The sequence below is a fragment of the Carassius carassius genome, chromosome 44, assembly GCF_963082965.1.
Source record: "Carassius carassius chromosome 44, fCarCar2.1, whole genome shotgun sequence".
Classification (NCBI taxonomy): domain Eukaryota; kingdom Metazoa; phylum Chordata; class Actinopteri; order Cypriniformes; family Cyprinidae; genus Carassius; species Carassius carassius.
The window spans coordinates 12,110,399-12,127,958 of NC_081798.1; the positions used below are offsets into that span (position 1 = coordinate 12,110,399).

General features: G+C 40.6%; 1 protein-coding gene across 1 annotated transcript; it reads left to right on the top strand.

The window, feature by feature from the left end:
• The first annotated feature begins 892 nt into the window (after positions 1-892).
• Positions 893-3,917, top strand: il1fma (interleukin-1 family member A). Its single transcript, XM_059537523.1, has 7 exons — positions 893-999; positions 1,096-1,202; positions 1,377-1,473; positions 1,744-2,086; positions 2,176-2,295; positions 2,535-2,671; positions 2,823-3,917. Exons 1-7 carry the CDS (start codon positions 988-990, stop codon positions 3,066-3,068), a joined length of 1,062 nt encoding a protein of 353 aa, XP_059393506.1. The 5' UTR covers positions 893-987; the 3' UTR covers positions 3,069-3,917.
• The last annotated feature ends 13,643 nt before the right edge of the window (positions 3,918-17,560 follow it).

A 17,560-nucleotide genomic window follows, 5' to 3' on the forward strand; every position in this document is an offset into this window, starting at 1 on the left:
TTAGTACCTAAAAGGTACATCTTAGTACCTTTAAATTGTACTTTTAAAAAGGTTCCGCCCCAGTGACAGCTTTTTTTTTTTTTTTTTTTTTTGAGAGTGTGGAACGGTGATTAAACTGACTGTGCATTAAACAGTTTTAATGCATACCTGCCAGGAGCAAAGAAACATTTTAATACCCTTAATCTTATCTGAGGGAAAAAGGAAGCTGAATTAACTTTATACATAATGTTTCCTTTTCATTTTAAATTTGATGGAAATACATTGTTAAAGCTCTACAAATGTCATGATCAGGGATTGCCAGGTCTTCTTCACACCCTTCCCTGTCCACTTTGTCTTTCACATTTTCCAGTTGGTCAGACTCCAGCAATCTAATCATTGGATTCCAATGCTGCACAGAAGGTTTGTATGAATTTGTGATGTGTACAACAAAGAGTCTGAGATCACATCCATGCTGAAGAGGACCAAAAAAGAACCAGGTTCACTTCTGAGTCTGTTATATTGTGAACACCAAAAATAACTGAGGTCATTATCAGCTGGTTTGATTTCTGGTTAACCTTAAGTGAACTGAGTTTGGTTCTTTTAAATCAAACTATATGTCCCTTAAATAGGTATGCATTAAAAGAGTTCACCAACCATAAAGAGTTTCTGACATCAATCGGTCAGCTTTGTGCCCCAGTTTGCAGACAATGGTTTGAAATGAGCAGCATGTGCAGTGTGGTCATATTGTGTGGCACAGATAATCTCAAAGAGAGCTATCAGTTTAGAATTATTTGCTAAATTGTTTTATCTTTTGCCATTTTTGTGATTACACTTTTATGTCCTTCCCCTACAACTCTATACTTCTTCTTTTCCAACCAAAGCTGACACTGGTTTAGTGAAATCAAATGTAGCTTCCTCTTCCAACTGCATCATCAAGTCTACTGGCTTTAAAAAGGCAGTGTTTTACAGTTGGACACACACATCCTCATAATCGACACTGAGATCACCATGGCAGCTGAGGTATGCAGTGTTTCGTTGTATGCCAATGTAGATCAACATCTGTGTTAACTGATAAATGTATCCAGTGGAAAAAATGTTATGTGTGATGTCTTCTAGGGAAATCTTGTTTGTGGTGGTGTTATGTTGCTCCACAATGAACATGAAGGGAAACACTCGTATAAAGTGAATGGCTTTTTTAACTATAACAAAGGAAAATTTGCAAGGTGAGAATCTATCTATCTGTCCATCCATCCATATATCTATCTATCTATCTATCTATCTATCTATCTATCTATCTATCTATCTATCTATCTATCTATCTATCTATCTATCTATCTATCTATCATCAACTGTGTAATCTAGCTGTCTGTTCATTCATCTATAACTGATTTTTTCAGCAAGGGAGATAAGGTTATAATGATAAACAACACAGATGTGGCGGATTTGACTCCACAGGCGTTTGCCGAGCTGCTGGTTGAAGGGCCCCCCTTACTTGTGAGTTTTGTATTTATTGATACACACTAATGCACTTTCTCAGTTCACTGAGATGTAAGAGAGAAATAAAACTGAAGTTTTCACAGGGGCTTTTTTGTCTGGTCAGGAAACTTTGACTCATCACATGGACATGTGCCTGGGTGTTCAAAACATTAAATTCCAGAGATTACATCATCATGGTTTATTTTTAACTGCTTGAGTGAAACATTTGTCTGAGCTAGTGTGATTTGATTTACCTGAACTGTGCTGAGGTCTTAAATCTCCTCTTAGACCATACATCATTCACCCCAAAGGAAAACCGAAGAATGTGAATCTGAGGAAATCAATGTGTGTAAAAAGGAACCGACAGTCATGAAATTCAGCATGATGATGGTAAGAGAGGAACATCTGGAAGCCACTGGAGTTCAACCATCGCCAGAGCGGGAAGACAAGTACATTGAAGATGACTGTTTCAGTAAAGACAATCTTCTGCTTGTCACCATGGCTGAGACCAGCTTCAGTGTGGTCGTTGGTCGGGGCTGTGATCCGGACAGCTCTTGCAACAGCTGTGGAGGGATCAATTGCCAATTTAGTGAAGTTGTTATCCTTCCTGCTAAAGCTGAGATAACCTTTAGTAAGAAACAAATGTTGCATTTGTTGACAATACAATTCAAATTCTTAAATGTTATAACTGATATCCATAAAACCTTTTTTTTTTGTCAGATTCTTCAAGGATTTTGATGCGGATTAGAGAGCAAAATAATTTGTTCCTTAAGAGTTTCTCGATGGAAAAGTATGTCACCCCAGATGATCAGCATATGTTTTTGAAAGACACCATGTCAGGTTGGTAATAAATATAAAATGTATCAATACTATACAATAAAGTTTATATATATGTAAATATTAATTATATAGTAAAATCATTTTGTAAATACTTTTAGCAATCAAATAAAATTTAAATGTTTAAATGTTTAAATTACATTTTTATTTAGAAGTCAACTACATAACTGAACTATCATTCTTTGTTTTTTATTTGATTCAAGTGTATTGTGAAATATATTTTGCAATACGTTTTGTTTCAGCAAAAATCACCCTCTACTATTATACTATCACCACGGACTGTCAAGGTGTTCCTGTTGTACTGAACTTCAGTGGCACGGAAAACTTCTTCTGCTGTTCTACCAAGCAAGGTGAAGATAAGAAGATTTTGACAGTCATGGTACGTTTATTTCAATTTTATTTTATTTATTTGTTTTTTGTTATTTTTTATGCATCTCTGCACCTAAATTAAATTTTTATCCTGTATTACTGTATTCTTATGGGTGAGATGTTCATTTTAGCTGAAAATAGACTTGTTTGTTTGTTTGCAGAACCATAATAAAAAGGACCTGAAAAGAATCTGTCCTGATGACCGAGAAAAATGGTCCCTTGTATTTTACATGTCTTGTGGGCGAGACAATCTCCGGCGTTTTGAGTCGGCTCTTTACAGAGGATGGTTTATCTACACACAAAGGGTAGATAATAGAGAAGTGGACATGCATAAAGAGGATCAGTTTGACAGTAAACAAGACAGTGCCTTCTCATTTATAATTCTGAGTGAGAATGGGTCATGTTAGAATTTAAGGTCTTGATGTGGACATCACAGAATTGAGAAGAGTCTGTAAATGATTACAAACTATTACAAACTATTTTAAGTATCAGTTTTGTATATCACACTTGAATATGACATCTTACTGATGATCTTACTGATTCAAGCTGACATGGCCATCCCTAGTGCTTCATTAAAAATGTGTATAAATTCGTTGGACTGGCATCTTGGAAAGAAGCGAATTGGTCGGATTAGTTTGTTAAAAGAATGTGCCGGAGACTGTTTAGAAGTCTAAAGTTTATTAAAGTTTCCACGTTTTGGATTAGTTTAATTGTTAAGTTTGTCTTCTTCTTCCAAAGAATGGTGTGTTTTAATGCCAAATTTTTTTTTGTCTTTCTTTTATTCAGCTGCTTTTAAACTGATGTTTGTTAACCAACACATGTAATTCATATTTATTTGTATTGCTAACTGCTCATAGTTACTTTTTGTGCTGAAATATTATAATTTTGCAAAAACGTTTAAATCTTTTTTTAAACACAATGTATGTAATTCCTGTATTTATATCAGCTTTTATTTACATTTGTAAGTATAAGATAAAAGCTATTAACAACTTGATTTTGCTGCATAAATGTATCATTTACCATATTAACCTCTGTTTATGTATTATGTTCTTCTGTATATCTTCTATAAAATCGCAAAATCAAAAGTTATGAATTAAATACAGTGCTTCAGTAATTGTTTCAGATTCATCCTGCAACACAGTTCACTGTAGTTATGGTTAAACTTTCATGATGTTTCTTCTGTGACTTATTAACAGATGCTTTTATTCAAAGTTAGGAAATTATAGTGATATTGTTTTGAAGAGATTGTAATTGTGCTTATACAGGTCCTTCTCAAAAAATTAGCATATTGTGATAAAGTTAATTATTTTCCATAATGTAATGATAAAAATTAAACTTTCATATATTTTAGATTCATTGCACACCAACTGAAATATTTCAGGTCTTTTATTGTTTTAATACTGATGATTTTGGCATACAGCTCATGAAAACCCAAAATTCCTCTAAAAAAAAATCTCAAAAATCTCAAAAAATTAGCATATTTCATCCGACCAATAAAAGAAAAGTGTTTTTAATACAAAAAAAGTCAACCTTCAAATAATTATGTTCAGTTATGCACTCAATACTTGGTCGGGAATCCTTTTGCAGAAATGACTGCTTCAATGCGGCGTGGCATGGAGGCAATCAGCCTGTGGCACTGCTGAGGTGTTATGGAGGCCCAGGATGCTTCGATAGCGGCCTTAAGCTCATCCAGAGTGTTGGGTCTTGCGTCTCTCAACTTTCTCTTCACAATAATATTAATTCATGGGAACATCATATTAACTTGTGGGAATGTCATATTATGTTGTGGCCATGAGATCATTTTGATGAAGTAATGACATCCTTATGTCGTGGCCTCAAGATGTTATGTTGAGAGGGAACGACATCCATTTCTTGTGGCCATGATTTACGTTAAAAAAAGAATCATAATGTTGAAAAAAGCATTTTAAGTAACAATGTGTAAGAATCTATAGTCTGTCCCGACCCAGCTACCACTCCACAATGTTTGATCATGCTCATTTCCCAAAATGGCTTAATTATTATAGAACTCAAGAAGTCAACAGTTATGTTGTTTGTAGACCATTTGGGATGAGCACATCCTGAGCAAAACGTTCTAATAGCTTTTTCTGACAAATGTTTGGATTTAAAAACAAAATAATGGATAAATGAATGAAAGCACAGTCCATGCTGCTTCTGTACCACACATGGACTACATAGGCACTGCAAACAGAGTATGTGTGAACCTCACATACAGCTCACAAAATCAGGCTTGCATTTACATTTAGATGAGATATAAATATATTTTTGGAAAAAGGCCCCCTCCACCCCTCAAATGAAAATAAATAAATACATCCTCTCACAAGAGTCACTTAAGAGAGGAACTTGTTTTCAAAAATGATAATCAGGCCCTGATTAAATGTCTAAAAATCTTGATTGGATCATCACAATGAATTACTCTACATGATAAAAAGAAGACTTTAAAAAGAAAGCTGTTTCAGTCCATTAAAAATGATTTTAAAACCGAATGATCAGTCAGATAATAGTGTATTCGGTATAACAAACCTGAACAATGATGTTGTAATGTTTCTTTTTCAGTGTTTACTCACCCTTCTATGTGTTCCTTGCTCTATGTTTAATAAATGGCTGTTGGATTAAGTTTTCCCGAGCCACAATACATTACCGTTACTTGAAACAAGTGTCTTAACAAAAATCCTAATAAACCTCGTAATCTTTAATCAAAATATCTTCCAGTGAAAATGACAGAATTCTCTTTGGTGACATAAGCTAGGTTTCGTCGGTCAAAACACATCCCTAATTAGGCCCCTTCACCATCCTCCACTTTTAGAGTGCAACACCCCCATCTCAACAACCAACCAAGCAACATTTGAAACGTAGAAACAAGACCACCCATTTTTATTTTTTTTTCGAATGTACAGAAGATCCACCACTACTTCCTCGTGTCTATGGCTAGTCTTCATCCCCTGTGAGCGGCTGACCTCATAAACTCTGCAGTTATCACAGGTTTTCCTAGATCTGCGAACAAGGGTTTTACAGCACGGTCGACGGAGCTACTGCAACATCTTGTCGATCAAAACATTATCTACGTGGACTGACAGAATCGGCTTCAACAATCAAATTTCTCTGAAACTGATGCACTCTCTAATTTTTCAAATAATAAGGCTTCGACGGATCTGAACCATGAACCAGGAATTGAAACTGATATTGCACAAGGCCTGGATCGTCGTGGATTAATACAGACAGTCCAGATTCTGGGAAATGGTGACAACATTCTATATTGATTAGGGTACAAAGTTTATCTCTTGAATTAAATTCTGAAAAGGATGTCTGACACAGCGCAAAAGCAGATGGAGTGGAACTGGAGTTCTGGCGCCGCTACGGAGGATCAGCTGAAGTGCGACTGCACCCCGGGTGAAGCGTGTCATGTAACAGACTACATAGACACTATGTTTAAACAGCATTACCGAGAACAAATGATCAAACTGATGCATGCGGTCAAAGAGAATCCAAATCATGATTGTACCGCGGATACCAAGTGTGTAAAAAATCTTAAGAATGAAATGAATGTTGTAAGAAGCCTGAAAAATAACCCATGGCCTGATTTGACTAGTATGTTTATTACCAGTAAAGAATCAGTCTGTGTAACGACTAGAAAAATTCTGGATGTGATGTCTGAATGTGACGATGAGATGGACATTAACGAGGTTCTCTGTCTGTGTACATGTGTAACAGATTTATGTACATTGTTGGTTTCAAAAAATTATGGTTCCATGCCATGTGAGATTGTTCAAACTTACGTCAACTACATAATAGAACAAAACATGCTGGCCTGTAGAGATTTTCTTTTCTGGCTAGACCACCTGTAATGTCATTATTACTGTTTGTTAGTAATGCCAGTTAAGTTAAGTTAAAAATGCAACCGTGGTTCAGAACAATACGCACAAATCATGGAAAGATAAAAATAAAACATTTTAATTCTGCTACAACTAAGGCTCAAGCTAATTTTAGTTTGGTCTGGTTTCAGAGTTGGACTACTACGGTGAAAAACTTTTTATACAGTACATGTCTTCACAATGGAGTAATGCGGTGTTAAACATGTGGAACAGTAACAAACACTATTCAACAATGACTAGAACCCAAAACTGTAATGTAACTGTGCGCTAGTTTCACATCATGTAGATTATCTCAGTAATGAAATCTCGGCTCACTTGCATTTTCTGACTAACAGCTGAAATGTGGACTGATGCTAAGCCCGCTTTTCAGGCCTCAAGGTTTGGTGAAATATATGTTATAAAATGTAAAAAATGATAAACTACATCAGATGTTCTTAAAAATGTAAACGTCGGACATGACAACTTTGTAAACACGTAATAACTAATATTTTAAGATAGATAAATATTTAGATATTTTGTGAAAACAAAAAAGATATACTACAACATTTCGGGGGCCCATGCTGTCGAAGAACGTAATTTTACACTGTGTTGTTTTAAAAGTAAAAGTAGATCAAATAATAAAGACAGTCATGACAACACGCAGTTCCAGTCGTATGTGTTTCCCGAATCAAACCTTTTGGTCTGATGAATACCTAAAACATCTAAAACATGCCCCTTTCAATGAATTCTTTCTACATGTCATCTCTGGTTTATTTACCAGTGTGATGTTTAGAGAGACAGACAAAGGAAACAGCATTCTTGACTTTTAATGTCTAACTTTAAGTGTAATAGATGGATTTGTATTAAGTTTAAGTTTTGTATTAACTGTCAGAACAGAAAATGGCAGGACTCATTTTCAAGTAGAGGTGGTGGCTATTATGTGTCTTTGTGACACAGTTAGACCAGAAAAAGCTCTAAAGTGCATCACAATCTCAGTTTAAACACTCTCTTGACAATCATTTAATCATCTTGTACTCTATTTTGTTCATGTTTTTGCCTGTTTGATCAAACTCTGAGAATAGTCTTTATCTAAAAAACAATGAAAAAGATACACGGCTGGTGGGCCAGATCAACATTAAAAGTTTTCACAATAGTTTAGAAGTGAGGATTTCACTATTAGGTATTTGTTATTCTGATACATATTTCTGTTGTGGAAACATATTTCCTGTATAAAAGAATATGTCTATAACCTATTCAAGGGCGTTTAGTGCAATCTTATGGATCTTAAACGTAATCACATTACAACAAGGTGACATAGACTCTCTAGCAAATCCACCAAAAGTGGACAAAGCAGAAAAATCTCAGCACACGGTAGATGCTAATGCTTCTGACCGTGTACACATAGGCCTACTCTTTAATGTCAAGCGGAAATTTCGAAACAAACGAGTACGACAAATAAAAACGTGAACATTGTCATCAGCTTTATGAACAAGAGCTCTAGATGTAGGGGCGATATTTTTATGCTGTAGTTGTTCGTAAATTCCAATGAACAGGCACTGTATGTTTGACCACAGTCAGAGAAAACTCTTCATCAGAAAACTGCAAAACAACATGTAAACAGATCACTCAACTATCTCTAAAATTATATATATTTACAAGTCACACATTGACAATTTTTGTCTTATGTGCTCATTACAGCTAAAATCCTGTTTTGCCAAATGCCGTACACACTTTTGCATTTCATAATTTTGTTATTTTTTTTGTGTCAGTTTTGCTCACAGATAATCCATATGCAAAAGTTATGTTTGAATTTTTCTATAACCATTACAAAAGCGAGAACATAGTGGTTCTCAAATGTGTTTGTATTACAAGAGTAACCCATCTAACAAATCTGGCAGAAGTGGAGAAACAAAGATGTTTAGCACATACACACATTGTAGATGCTTACGTACACCAGAGATGTTGCTTTATTTGAATCAAAGAAGATGGCGATAGGAACTGATAACATTCTTTAATGTTGTTGTGTTGTGTTTTGTCAAAATAATAAAAAAGTTCGGTCAAATGTTTCATAATTTTTCTTAAATGAATGGGATGTGCTCACCTTGCTCTCTTTCCCATGCAAGGATTAGCATGAACTTACAGGAGTCTTAAAAGAAAAACGGCCAAACAAACAAAACGTGAATTTTGTCATCTGCTATCTGAACAAGATGACTTAATCTAGTGGATTAACAAAAATATCATTTACAAATACACAACATTTAAAATGTTTTACAATTGTATTCTGAATTCTATATGCATTGTAAACATTTGTTTTCCTGCTATAATCTCTTTCTTAGTGATTTGGTCGCTCAAATACGCAAAAGGTTATGGATAAAATTTATATACACAAGAGTGTGGAAACTTTAACACGCCCAAACATAAACGAGTGTGCAGCTTTCAGTGAAACCGTTTGATTTGTTTTGGTTGTAATAGTTTTAAGTGTAAAACAGCTAGACTTCATTTTTGTGCTGATGCTTCATGTGATCACACTTTTTGGACGGACACAAAGTTGCACTAAAAGAAATATCTCAAAGAGAAAAACTGTAACTTAATTTCTTAATTTTCACTTATTCCTATTATGATGACACCGCACAAAGATCACCTAAAAACGTACAATCCAACAAACAAATTGTGAACGGTCGTCCAAAATCTTGATATGGTTAAATTTCACAAAACATTGTGATTCTTAGATGTGAAACACCCTTGACATAATCTATTGGCATGCAAAAATAGTCATAAATGTTTGAGCATGGCTATTTACACAAATAGTATGAGAACTGTCGTGTCACTTGCATAGAAAATTCATTACCGGTTTATCAGGGTCAAAAGGAAATGATGATAGTTGAAACATCCTTAGCTTGTACATTTCTTTCATTTTGAAAATCACAGCTGCTGGTGCTTAAATGTTTTTAGTAAACCATTTAACATTACATGATGCCTACAAAATAGTCAAAGTATACGTTTTCTGTTCTAGGTAAGATCATTTACACAAGGTGTTATAGGCCTGGGTAAATAATTTGAAAATAGTATTTCTGTCGAATGAGAAAAGTTCAGTCATGCATTTAAAAAAGTTTTCTGATGTAGAAATTATGTTTCTGTCAAACACATCCAAAGAGTTCCTCCTCAGGAACTCGAGCTGCGTCGAGGACGTTTGGGGAACGCGTCCAGCGTGACGTCTCTGAATAATGTGTATAATCAGTCCAAAGGAAGGGCGAGACGTCATAGGCGGGTGACGTCAGAGACCAGGAAGCATAAAGCATGAGCGGCAAAGCCGGAAGTCAGCCTTGTGTCTTCAGCAAGCGCTCTGTGTGTGTGTGTCAGTCACTATCTGTTTGTGAGTCTTATTTAGTGTCGTTTGTCCACTGATAAACTCCATTGTCAAAGCTTCAATCAAGAGAAGTTTTGGGCGAGAGCAGGCAGCGTTCAGGCTGTGTTTTCCCTGCCAAAAAAAAAAGGTAGGGACACACGCAGCTCGTGTGTTGTCTGCTTGAGAGTGAAGCGTGCAGTGTCAGCTCTCGAGGGAGTTGACGGCTGCGATGCGAGCCTTTGCTTCACTCTCAGAAGGCTCTCTTTGAGGAGAGAGCTTTCACTGGCATTTCTCGCGGTGCCAGCCCCGCTTTTGTCGAGAAAAAAACGGAGCGGTGGTTGTGCTCGCGGGATTCGCTTTCGGATCTGCTGGAAGGAATGTAAGACGGGTCTTTTCAAGTCCCTAGCTTCTTTCTTAGCCACCAGATCCGGCGCCCGCTCTCGGGGGTTCGGAAGCCCGCGTTTGCGGTACTTTCTCCCCGATGAGCGGGCGCGACGCACTGCCTGTCTTTCTCAGAGGAGATTGATATGGAAAAGCGTCGATGAGCTCGCCAGTTGTTCAAGCACCAGTCACACAAGCACCAGTTACACACGCATATTATGCCTATATTATAATAAGCAGCATTAATGAGGAGTGGAGCTCGCGCAGTCGGCTCTCGGGGGGCTGATTGTGCTTTTCTCGCTGTTAAGCGCTCCGCTCTCGCCGGGCACGCTCCGAGGAGTGTGTCCGTGCATGCGAACTTGCAGTTGCGGTCGCGCTGGGGCTGATGCACGGCGGCGACCGCGATGGCGGGAATCGCACATGATCTGGTGAACGGGTTGGAGACGGCTCGTCCTATCTCCACCCGTGTTTACTAGATCTGGAGCTCGTTCTCGAGGCTTGGAAAACCAGCGAGGCTTGGAAACCAGCGCTGTGGTTTTTCGCCCTCTGAGACAGCTCGCTGCTGCTGCTCCATGCTCTCTCGTCGGGCACGCTATGAGGAGTGTATCCGCGCATGCGATCTTGCGGTTGCGGTCGCGCTGGGGCTGATGCACGGCGGCGACCGCGATAGCGGGAATCGCCCATGATCTGGCGAACGGGTTGGAGACGGCTCGTCCTATCTCCACCCGTGTTCGCTAGATCTAGAGCTCGGTCTCGAGGCTTGAAAACCCGTGCTGTGGTTTCTTCGTCCTGGGAGGCAGAGCTCGCTGCAGCATTAATCTTTTCTGAGGAGATTGATGCTGTCTTTGTGACTGAGTAGCATATATATATATATATATATATATATATATATATATATATATATATAAATAAAAATAGAACATGCACGCTGCCGAGGCAACGCGTGTATTACATTGTTTCATCTTTATGTGTGTTTTCTTTTTTTCTACACCAGACAGTGTTGACTCGTCTGGTTGACTACTATATATAGTAATATTTATCTGACTATGTGAAGTTAGATGTGCAGGGGCTCTAGGGATGTAATTTCTTATGTGAGAACACGTGTGTACCGCTCTCCCTCTGAGGAGGATGAGGCGGTCAGGGGCTGCTGGGCGGAGCAGTCCCAACCATGTTCCAGCCCCTCGTGCCGGGGGTGTCACTTTTGTACTCCGCAGACGCTAGAGTCAGAGTGGCGCCTCCCAGGCCGAAGGCTTCTGGTGGAAAGCAGTTCTACGGACCGTTGTTTTTGCTGGATAGCCTTCATCATAACGTCCTGACGCGTAAGGCCTAGGACGTTTTGAGGGCCAGCTCCCTCTGGGGAAGAGTGGTGTACACCGCATTACACGGTGCCTGTCTCTCCTCAGTGCCCTCAGGAGATCGATCTGCCAACCCTGCCGGTGTTCCAGGGCGCAGCGGTCTCCAGCGAGCGCTTCTCTCAGTTACCGCCCGGAAACGTAGCGGTGCTGAGAGGCTCGCTACCTCTACGGTGGTATCTAGAGCAGCTAGTATGGTCGTCCCCTGCTGGTCCGCCGCTTCAGGACACCGAGCTAGTGACTCTAGGCACACCAGAGGCCAGTCTCGCGAGACTGGTTCCCTTAGGAGGTCACATGGCAGTGTTGGAGCCCCTGCCAAATGTACTTCACGGGGTCCTGCCCCGAGCAGGCTCTGGTCTAGTCTTCCTAGCAGACAATGTGGGTCTGAGGCACGTCGTTTTTAGGAGACTTCAGCTATGAGAGTCCTGAGGCTGCGGCTGCTGGTGTTCCAGGGCGCAGCGGTCTCCAGCGAGCGCTTCTCTCAGTTACTGCCCGGAAACGTAGCGGTGCTAAGAGGCTCGTGACCTCCTGGGAGGTTTCCAGAGCAGCTAGCTTGGCTGTCTCAGTGGGTCCTGCACACTGTAGTGAGAGGCCACAGAATCCAGTTCTGGTGGGTCCCAAGCAGGCTCTGGTAATGGAACAGAAGTAGACTCTCTCTGAGGACGGAGACCATCGATGTGGTCCCTCCTTGGATTGCAGAGTCCGGTCCTACAGCCGGTACTTCACTGTTCCAAGGAAGGATGAGGTGTTGTGTCCTTTTCTAGATCTGTGCTTTTTGAACCTCTCAGTCAGGGGACTGAAGTTTAGCACGCCTGCACAGGCTAGGTCCAAGGACTGGTGTGTCACGATCTATCAAAAGATGCACTTATCTCCATCCTTCTTCATCGGAAGTTCCTGAGGTTTGCTTTTTGGGGCAAAAGCCTACCAATACGGATCTTCCTCTGGCCTTGCACTCTCACCCCACACTTTCACGACTCAACCACATTGACGATTGGTTGATATCAGCTCAATCTGGGCAGATGACGGTTCTGCACCGAGATGTCGTTCTCGCTCACATGAAAGAGCTGGGGTTAAGACTTAACGCCAAGAAAAGTGTGCTTTCTCCAGTTCAGAGAACCACTTATCTGGGCATGGTGTGGGATTCGACCACGATGCAGGCACGTATGTCACCTGCTCGGATCGAGTCGATCCTCACTGCAGTCGCGAGAGTGAGAGAAGGCCGGTCACTCACTGTCAAGCAGTCACGGAGATTGCTGGGTCTGATGGCAGCTGCGTCCAACGTGAATACTATTGGCCTGCTGTACATGAGACCCCTACAGTGGTGGCTCGAGACCAAGGGGTTCTCCCTGAAGGGAAACGCACTTCGCATGCTAAAGGTCACGCGGCGCTGCCTACGTGCCTTGGATATGTGGAGGAAGCCTTGGTTCTTGTCTCAGGGCCCGGTGCTGGGAGCTCCTTGTCGCCGCGGGATGCTAGCGACAGACGCGTCCCTCACCGGCTGGGGGGGCGGTCATGAGTGGCCACCCTGCCCGCGGTCTGTGGAGTGGTCGCCATCTGACATGGCACATCAACTGCCTGGAGATGCTGGCCGTGCTTCGTGCACTTCGTTATTTTCTCCCAGACCTAAGAGGTCACCATGTGTTGGTGCGCACCGACAACACAGCGGTGGTCTCTTACATCAACCACTAAGGAGGTCTGCACTCACGCCATTTATACAAATAGCGTACCAGATCCTTGTGTGGGCCCAGGGGGAATTCCTCTCGCTCAGAGCAGTCCACATTCCATCTTAATATGGGAGCAGACATCCTGTTGAAGCAGGGGCCAAGGCCCGGGGAATGGCGGCTTCACACCAAGGTGATGAAGCAGAGTTGGAGAGTTGGGCCAGACTCGGGTGGATCTGTTTGCGACTCGAGACACATCGCACTGTCCCCTCTGGCTTCCTCTGACTCATCCAGCTCCACTGGGGCTTCATCTGTACATTTTTCCCCCAATTGCTCTGCTCTCGGGAGTTCTGGAGAGAGTGCGCCGGGACGGAGTCCGGCTGCTGTTAGTAGCCCCGTTCTGGACAGGTCGGGTCTGGTTCCTGGGCCTGATTTCTCTCTTTGACGGCACTCCATGGGAGGTTCCCGTCAGGAGAGATCTCCTCTCGCAGACGGAGGGTGCGCCCCCGCATGGAGCTTAGAGGCTGTAGGTGCTGTCTCTGAGGAGGCACAGCTCTTAGCTTCCGGTCTCTCAACCAAGGTTGTAAGACCGTTCTCCAATCCAGAGCTCCCTCATTGAGGAAACTGTATGCCTTGAAGTGGAACCTTTTCACTTCTTGCTGCGGAGACCGCCAGCTCGACCCAGTTAACTGCCCGTATGGTACAGTGCTGGAGTTCCTGCAGGCTCTCCGCAGGGTTGACCCACTCCACCATGAAGGTCCATGTGGCGGCCATGGTGGCCTACCGCGCCCCTCTCGGTGGCCAGTCAGTGGGCAGAAACCCTCTGGTTACATGTTTCCTCCATGGTGCGCTGAGGCTGAGGCCTCCGGCCAGTAGAAGCTTATGCTAAGCGGTGATCAGGATGTTATCCTAAGCCTCGAGTCCTCTGATCTCCCCTCTCCTGGGGGTCAAGACTCACTCCTTCTGAAGTTTGGCCATTGGACGGGTTGTCCCCGAATTCTGTCAGGCTCCTTCTCTTGCTTTAGCTGTGCTCTTCCACACTAGGCAGAGATTTGAAAGTCTGGCGGCGTGGGCATTCTCGTTCCCCAAACGTCCTCGACGCAGCTCGAGTTCCTGAAGAGGAACGTCTAAGGTTACGTATGTAACCCTGGTTCCTCGAAGGAACGAGACGCTGCGTCGCAGTGCCACACTTCCGGCATCTCTGACTGGCGCTTGCTTCATCCTTTGAGGCTGACTTCTGGCTTTGCCGCTCATGCTTTATGCTTCCTGGTCTCTGACGTCACCTGCCTATGACGTCTCGCCCTTCCTTTGGACTGATTATACACATTATTCAGAGACGTCACGCTGGACGCGTTCCCCAAACGTCCTCGACGCAGCGTCTCGTTCCTTCGAGGAACCAGGGTTACATACGTAACCTTAGACGTTTTCTACTCGTGTGAAAAAAGCACTTGTGTGCATAAATGATCTAAAGAAACAATGCTGGTCATCAGGTTATTTAAAAAATAATTAAGACAATAGACAGTGTGCCTTGCTTTAGTGACACACAATGTGTAATCTTTTAAACATGTTTAAAATGGTAGGTGTAATTATTTTACTGAGTTTAAGCTAAATGTATATTTGTTCATTTACAGTACACGTACTACAGGTTAGATTATTAAATGAAAACATTTCTTACATAACACAAAGTAAAAACAACAAATACGATTTTGCTCATAATTAAAATTTAGTTTACTCAGTTTTACTGTGTGTGGGGAACAATGATGGCAATATCCAAAATCCTTTGGGATTATTTTTGTCCCCGTGAGGAAACAAGTTTATAAATCATACAGAATGAAGTGTTTTTGAAAATCTTAAAATGAACGAAATTTTCTGTAAGGGGTAGGTTTAAGTGTAAGGTTGGTGTACGGTGATGCAAAATACAATTTGTACAGTATAAAAAACCATCACTTGTCCTATAGAACATGGAAACCCAATGTGTGTGTGTGTGTGTGTGTGTGTGTTTTAAAGCTGGTTTTAAATTGAACGTGAGATTTCAACTCCTTTTACACATCACATATTATGGTTAGTATTTTCTTAACATTAATGAATGCCTGTTTGATTTTATTAATTTCAGATAACATTAAATTATTTATCTCTTCATTGGCTTGGTTAGTTGCTGATTTAAATAATTGTCTCTCTCTCTCTTTGACTTGTCATAGATTTCATAAAACCTAGTATCCTAGGTTTTGATGTTTCTAAGATGTTAAATCGGTACTTCCTTTTTTCCTGTTGCATTTCCTAAAATAAAAATAAAATTCTCACCTGGAAAGAATCCAGACATCCTCCTCCTTTTCAAATGTGGTTGTAGACGGGGAGCATGTGGTCTGTAGGTGTCTAGGTATCAACATATACCATATAGATCAAACAAACATTGATCCTGTCAAGGCGTCAATACACACACTTTTACTCAGCCATTTTTATTTTCCAGGAAGAACCCAAACACCCCCTGACTGGAAGTGGGTAACAGGTCAGGAAGGAACTTCACAGAAATCCCCACAGCTCTGGTTACAGATACAACCATCATATATCCAGTAATAAACGCAACACAAGTCAAATCTGAGACATGTTTGAACTTTTGATTTACACACACCTCTGTCATGTCAATCAAGGGTGACAGAACCCAGTGACATGGCAACCGCTTTGACTGACAGGTCATATAGTCATAAATCAATCCAAACTGACCATGTACACTTCTGACTACCTGTCAGTCTATGCTGACTGTACGTACATAAATCAGGCCATAAATCAGGGTCATAAATCATCCAGATTTGAGACAAAGGATATGATAAGACTACTGATGTTAAACAAATGCAGAGCAACAGTTTGTGATTTTTGCTTATCCTATTCATGAAAAAATAAAAATCACTTTCAAGACATAGTTAAACAAAGTGTTGTATTATTGTAAATATCTAATTAATATGTAAATATCACAATCAAAGTAGTTAACTGGATGAAGAGCTGGTCATTGTTTACACTCATACTTTTTATTTTATTTTAGCCCCTCATTTTCTTTGAGACTGTGGCTGAGGATTATTCTGTTTTATAACCTCTTCCAAACTAACTCTCATCCTTTCATCCTTTCTTGCCCTTTTTGCAAAAATGCAAATTTTTCCACATGCCTTTGTAGCTTTGTAAGATAAGATCCTTCTTTGCAAGTCCTGATAATTATTTTGGTATATAATCATATGAATATTACAGAGTAGCATTTTATAAAGTAGCATTAAAATGTATTTAATAAACTAATTTTCTACCATATGCGATTTAATCAAATTAGCAACTAGAAAACAACAGCTTGCTTTGTGCTTTGGTCTCGTTTCACCTTTAGTCTAAACTAAATGATTTTATAGGTAGGCTAGCCTAATAAACTATATTTCTGTGAATTCTAAATCTTACAAACCACTCCATGGGCTAAACCACTCCATGGGCTAACCATGGGCTAAACACACATATATGTCATTTAACCGTTTCAGAAAGAGTTCAGTGCTGGACAGATCACTTGTTTTGACAAATTATAAAATAAATCAGTTCAAAGGTGCTTTGTGATTCCGTCTCGTAGGACATCACAAAAGATTTGTGACAACACGGAACACTTTATCACCGCATAGGATTTGTATGTTTACTGAAAGTGTGGTTTATGCAAATGCGTGTGCGGAACGCTTGTCAGAGAAGATAAGGTGACGTATTTTGGGCGCGTCTCACACCCAGCGGTAATTCTCTGAATGAACCACATTTTCCGACCTTTAACCATCACGTCAGTTGATTTTTAGGTCTGAGGGAGGAAATACAGCGCTTAGTTTGAAGACAGAGAGTGAGCGCGGGGAGGGACTCTCTACTTACCCTCAGTTATAGCATCACAAGCACAGCATATTTACTTCATAAATCACATTAACCCATCAAAAAGGCATTGGGGCAAAAATGTTGTTTTGGCGGCTGACAAAAACATTTAAATCCAGGAAAACCCCTGCAAAACACCTCTGGTTTTCTTAGACATAAATTTGTTGCCAAGGATTTTCCAAAGATTTTCAATTGGGTTTAGAAGACACTGTGCTGGCATTTTTATGATTTCAATGTTTTTAGCTTCAATAAACTGCTTTACCAATTTTGAAGTTTGAAAGGAGCATTGTCTTGCATGGAAATTGCGGTCTGATTGTAGACTGAATGGGAGATGCTTGCAGGCAAGGTAACGCATGTTGCTGAAGGAGGTAGAAACATTTGCATATACTCTGCCTTGTAGATGTATAAAGGGGTTTC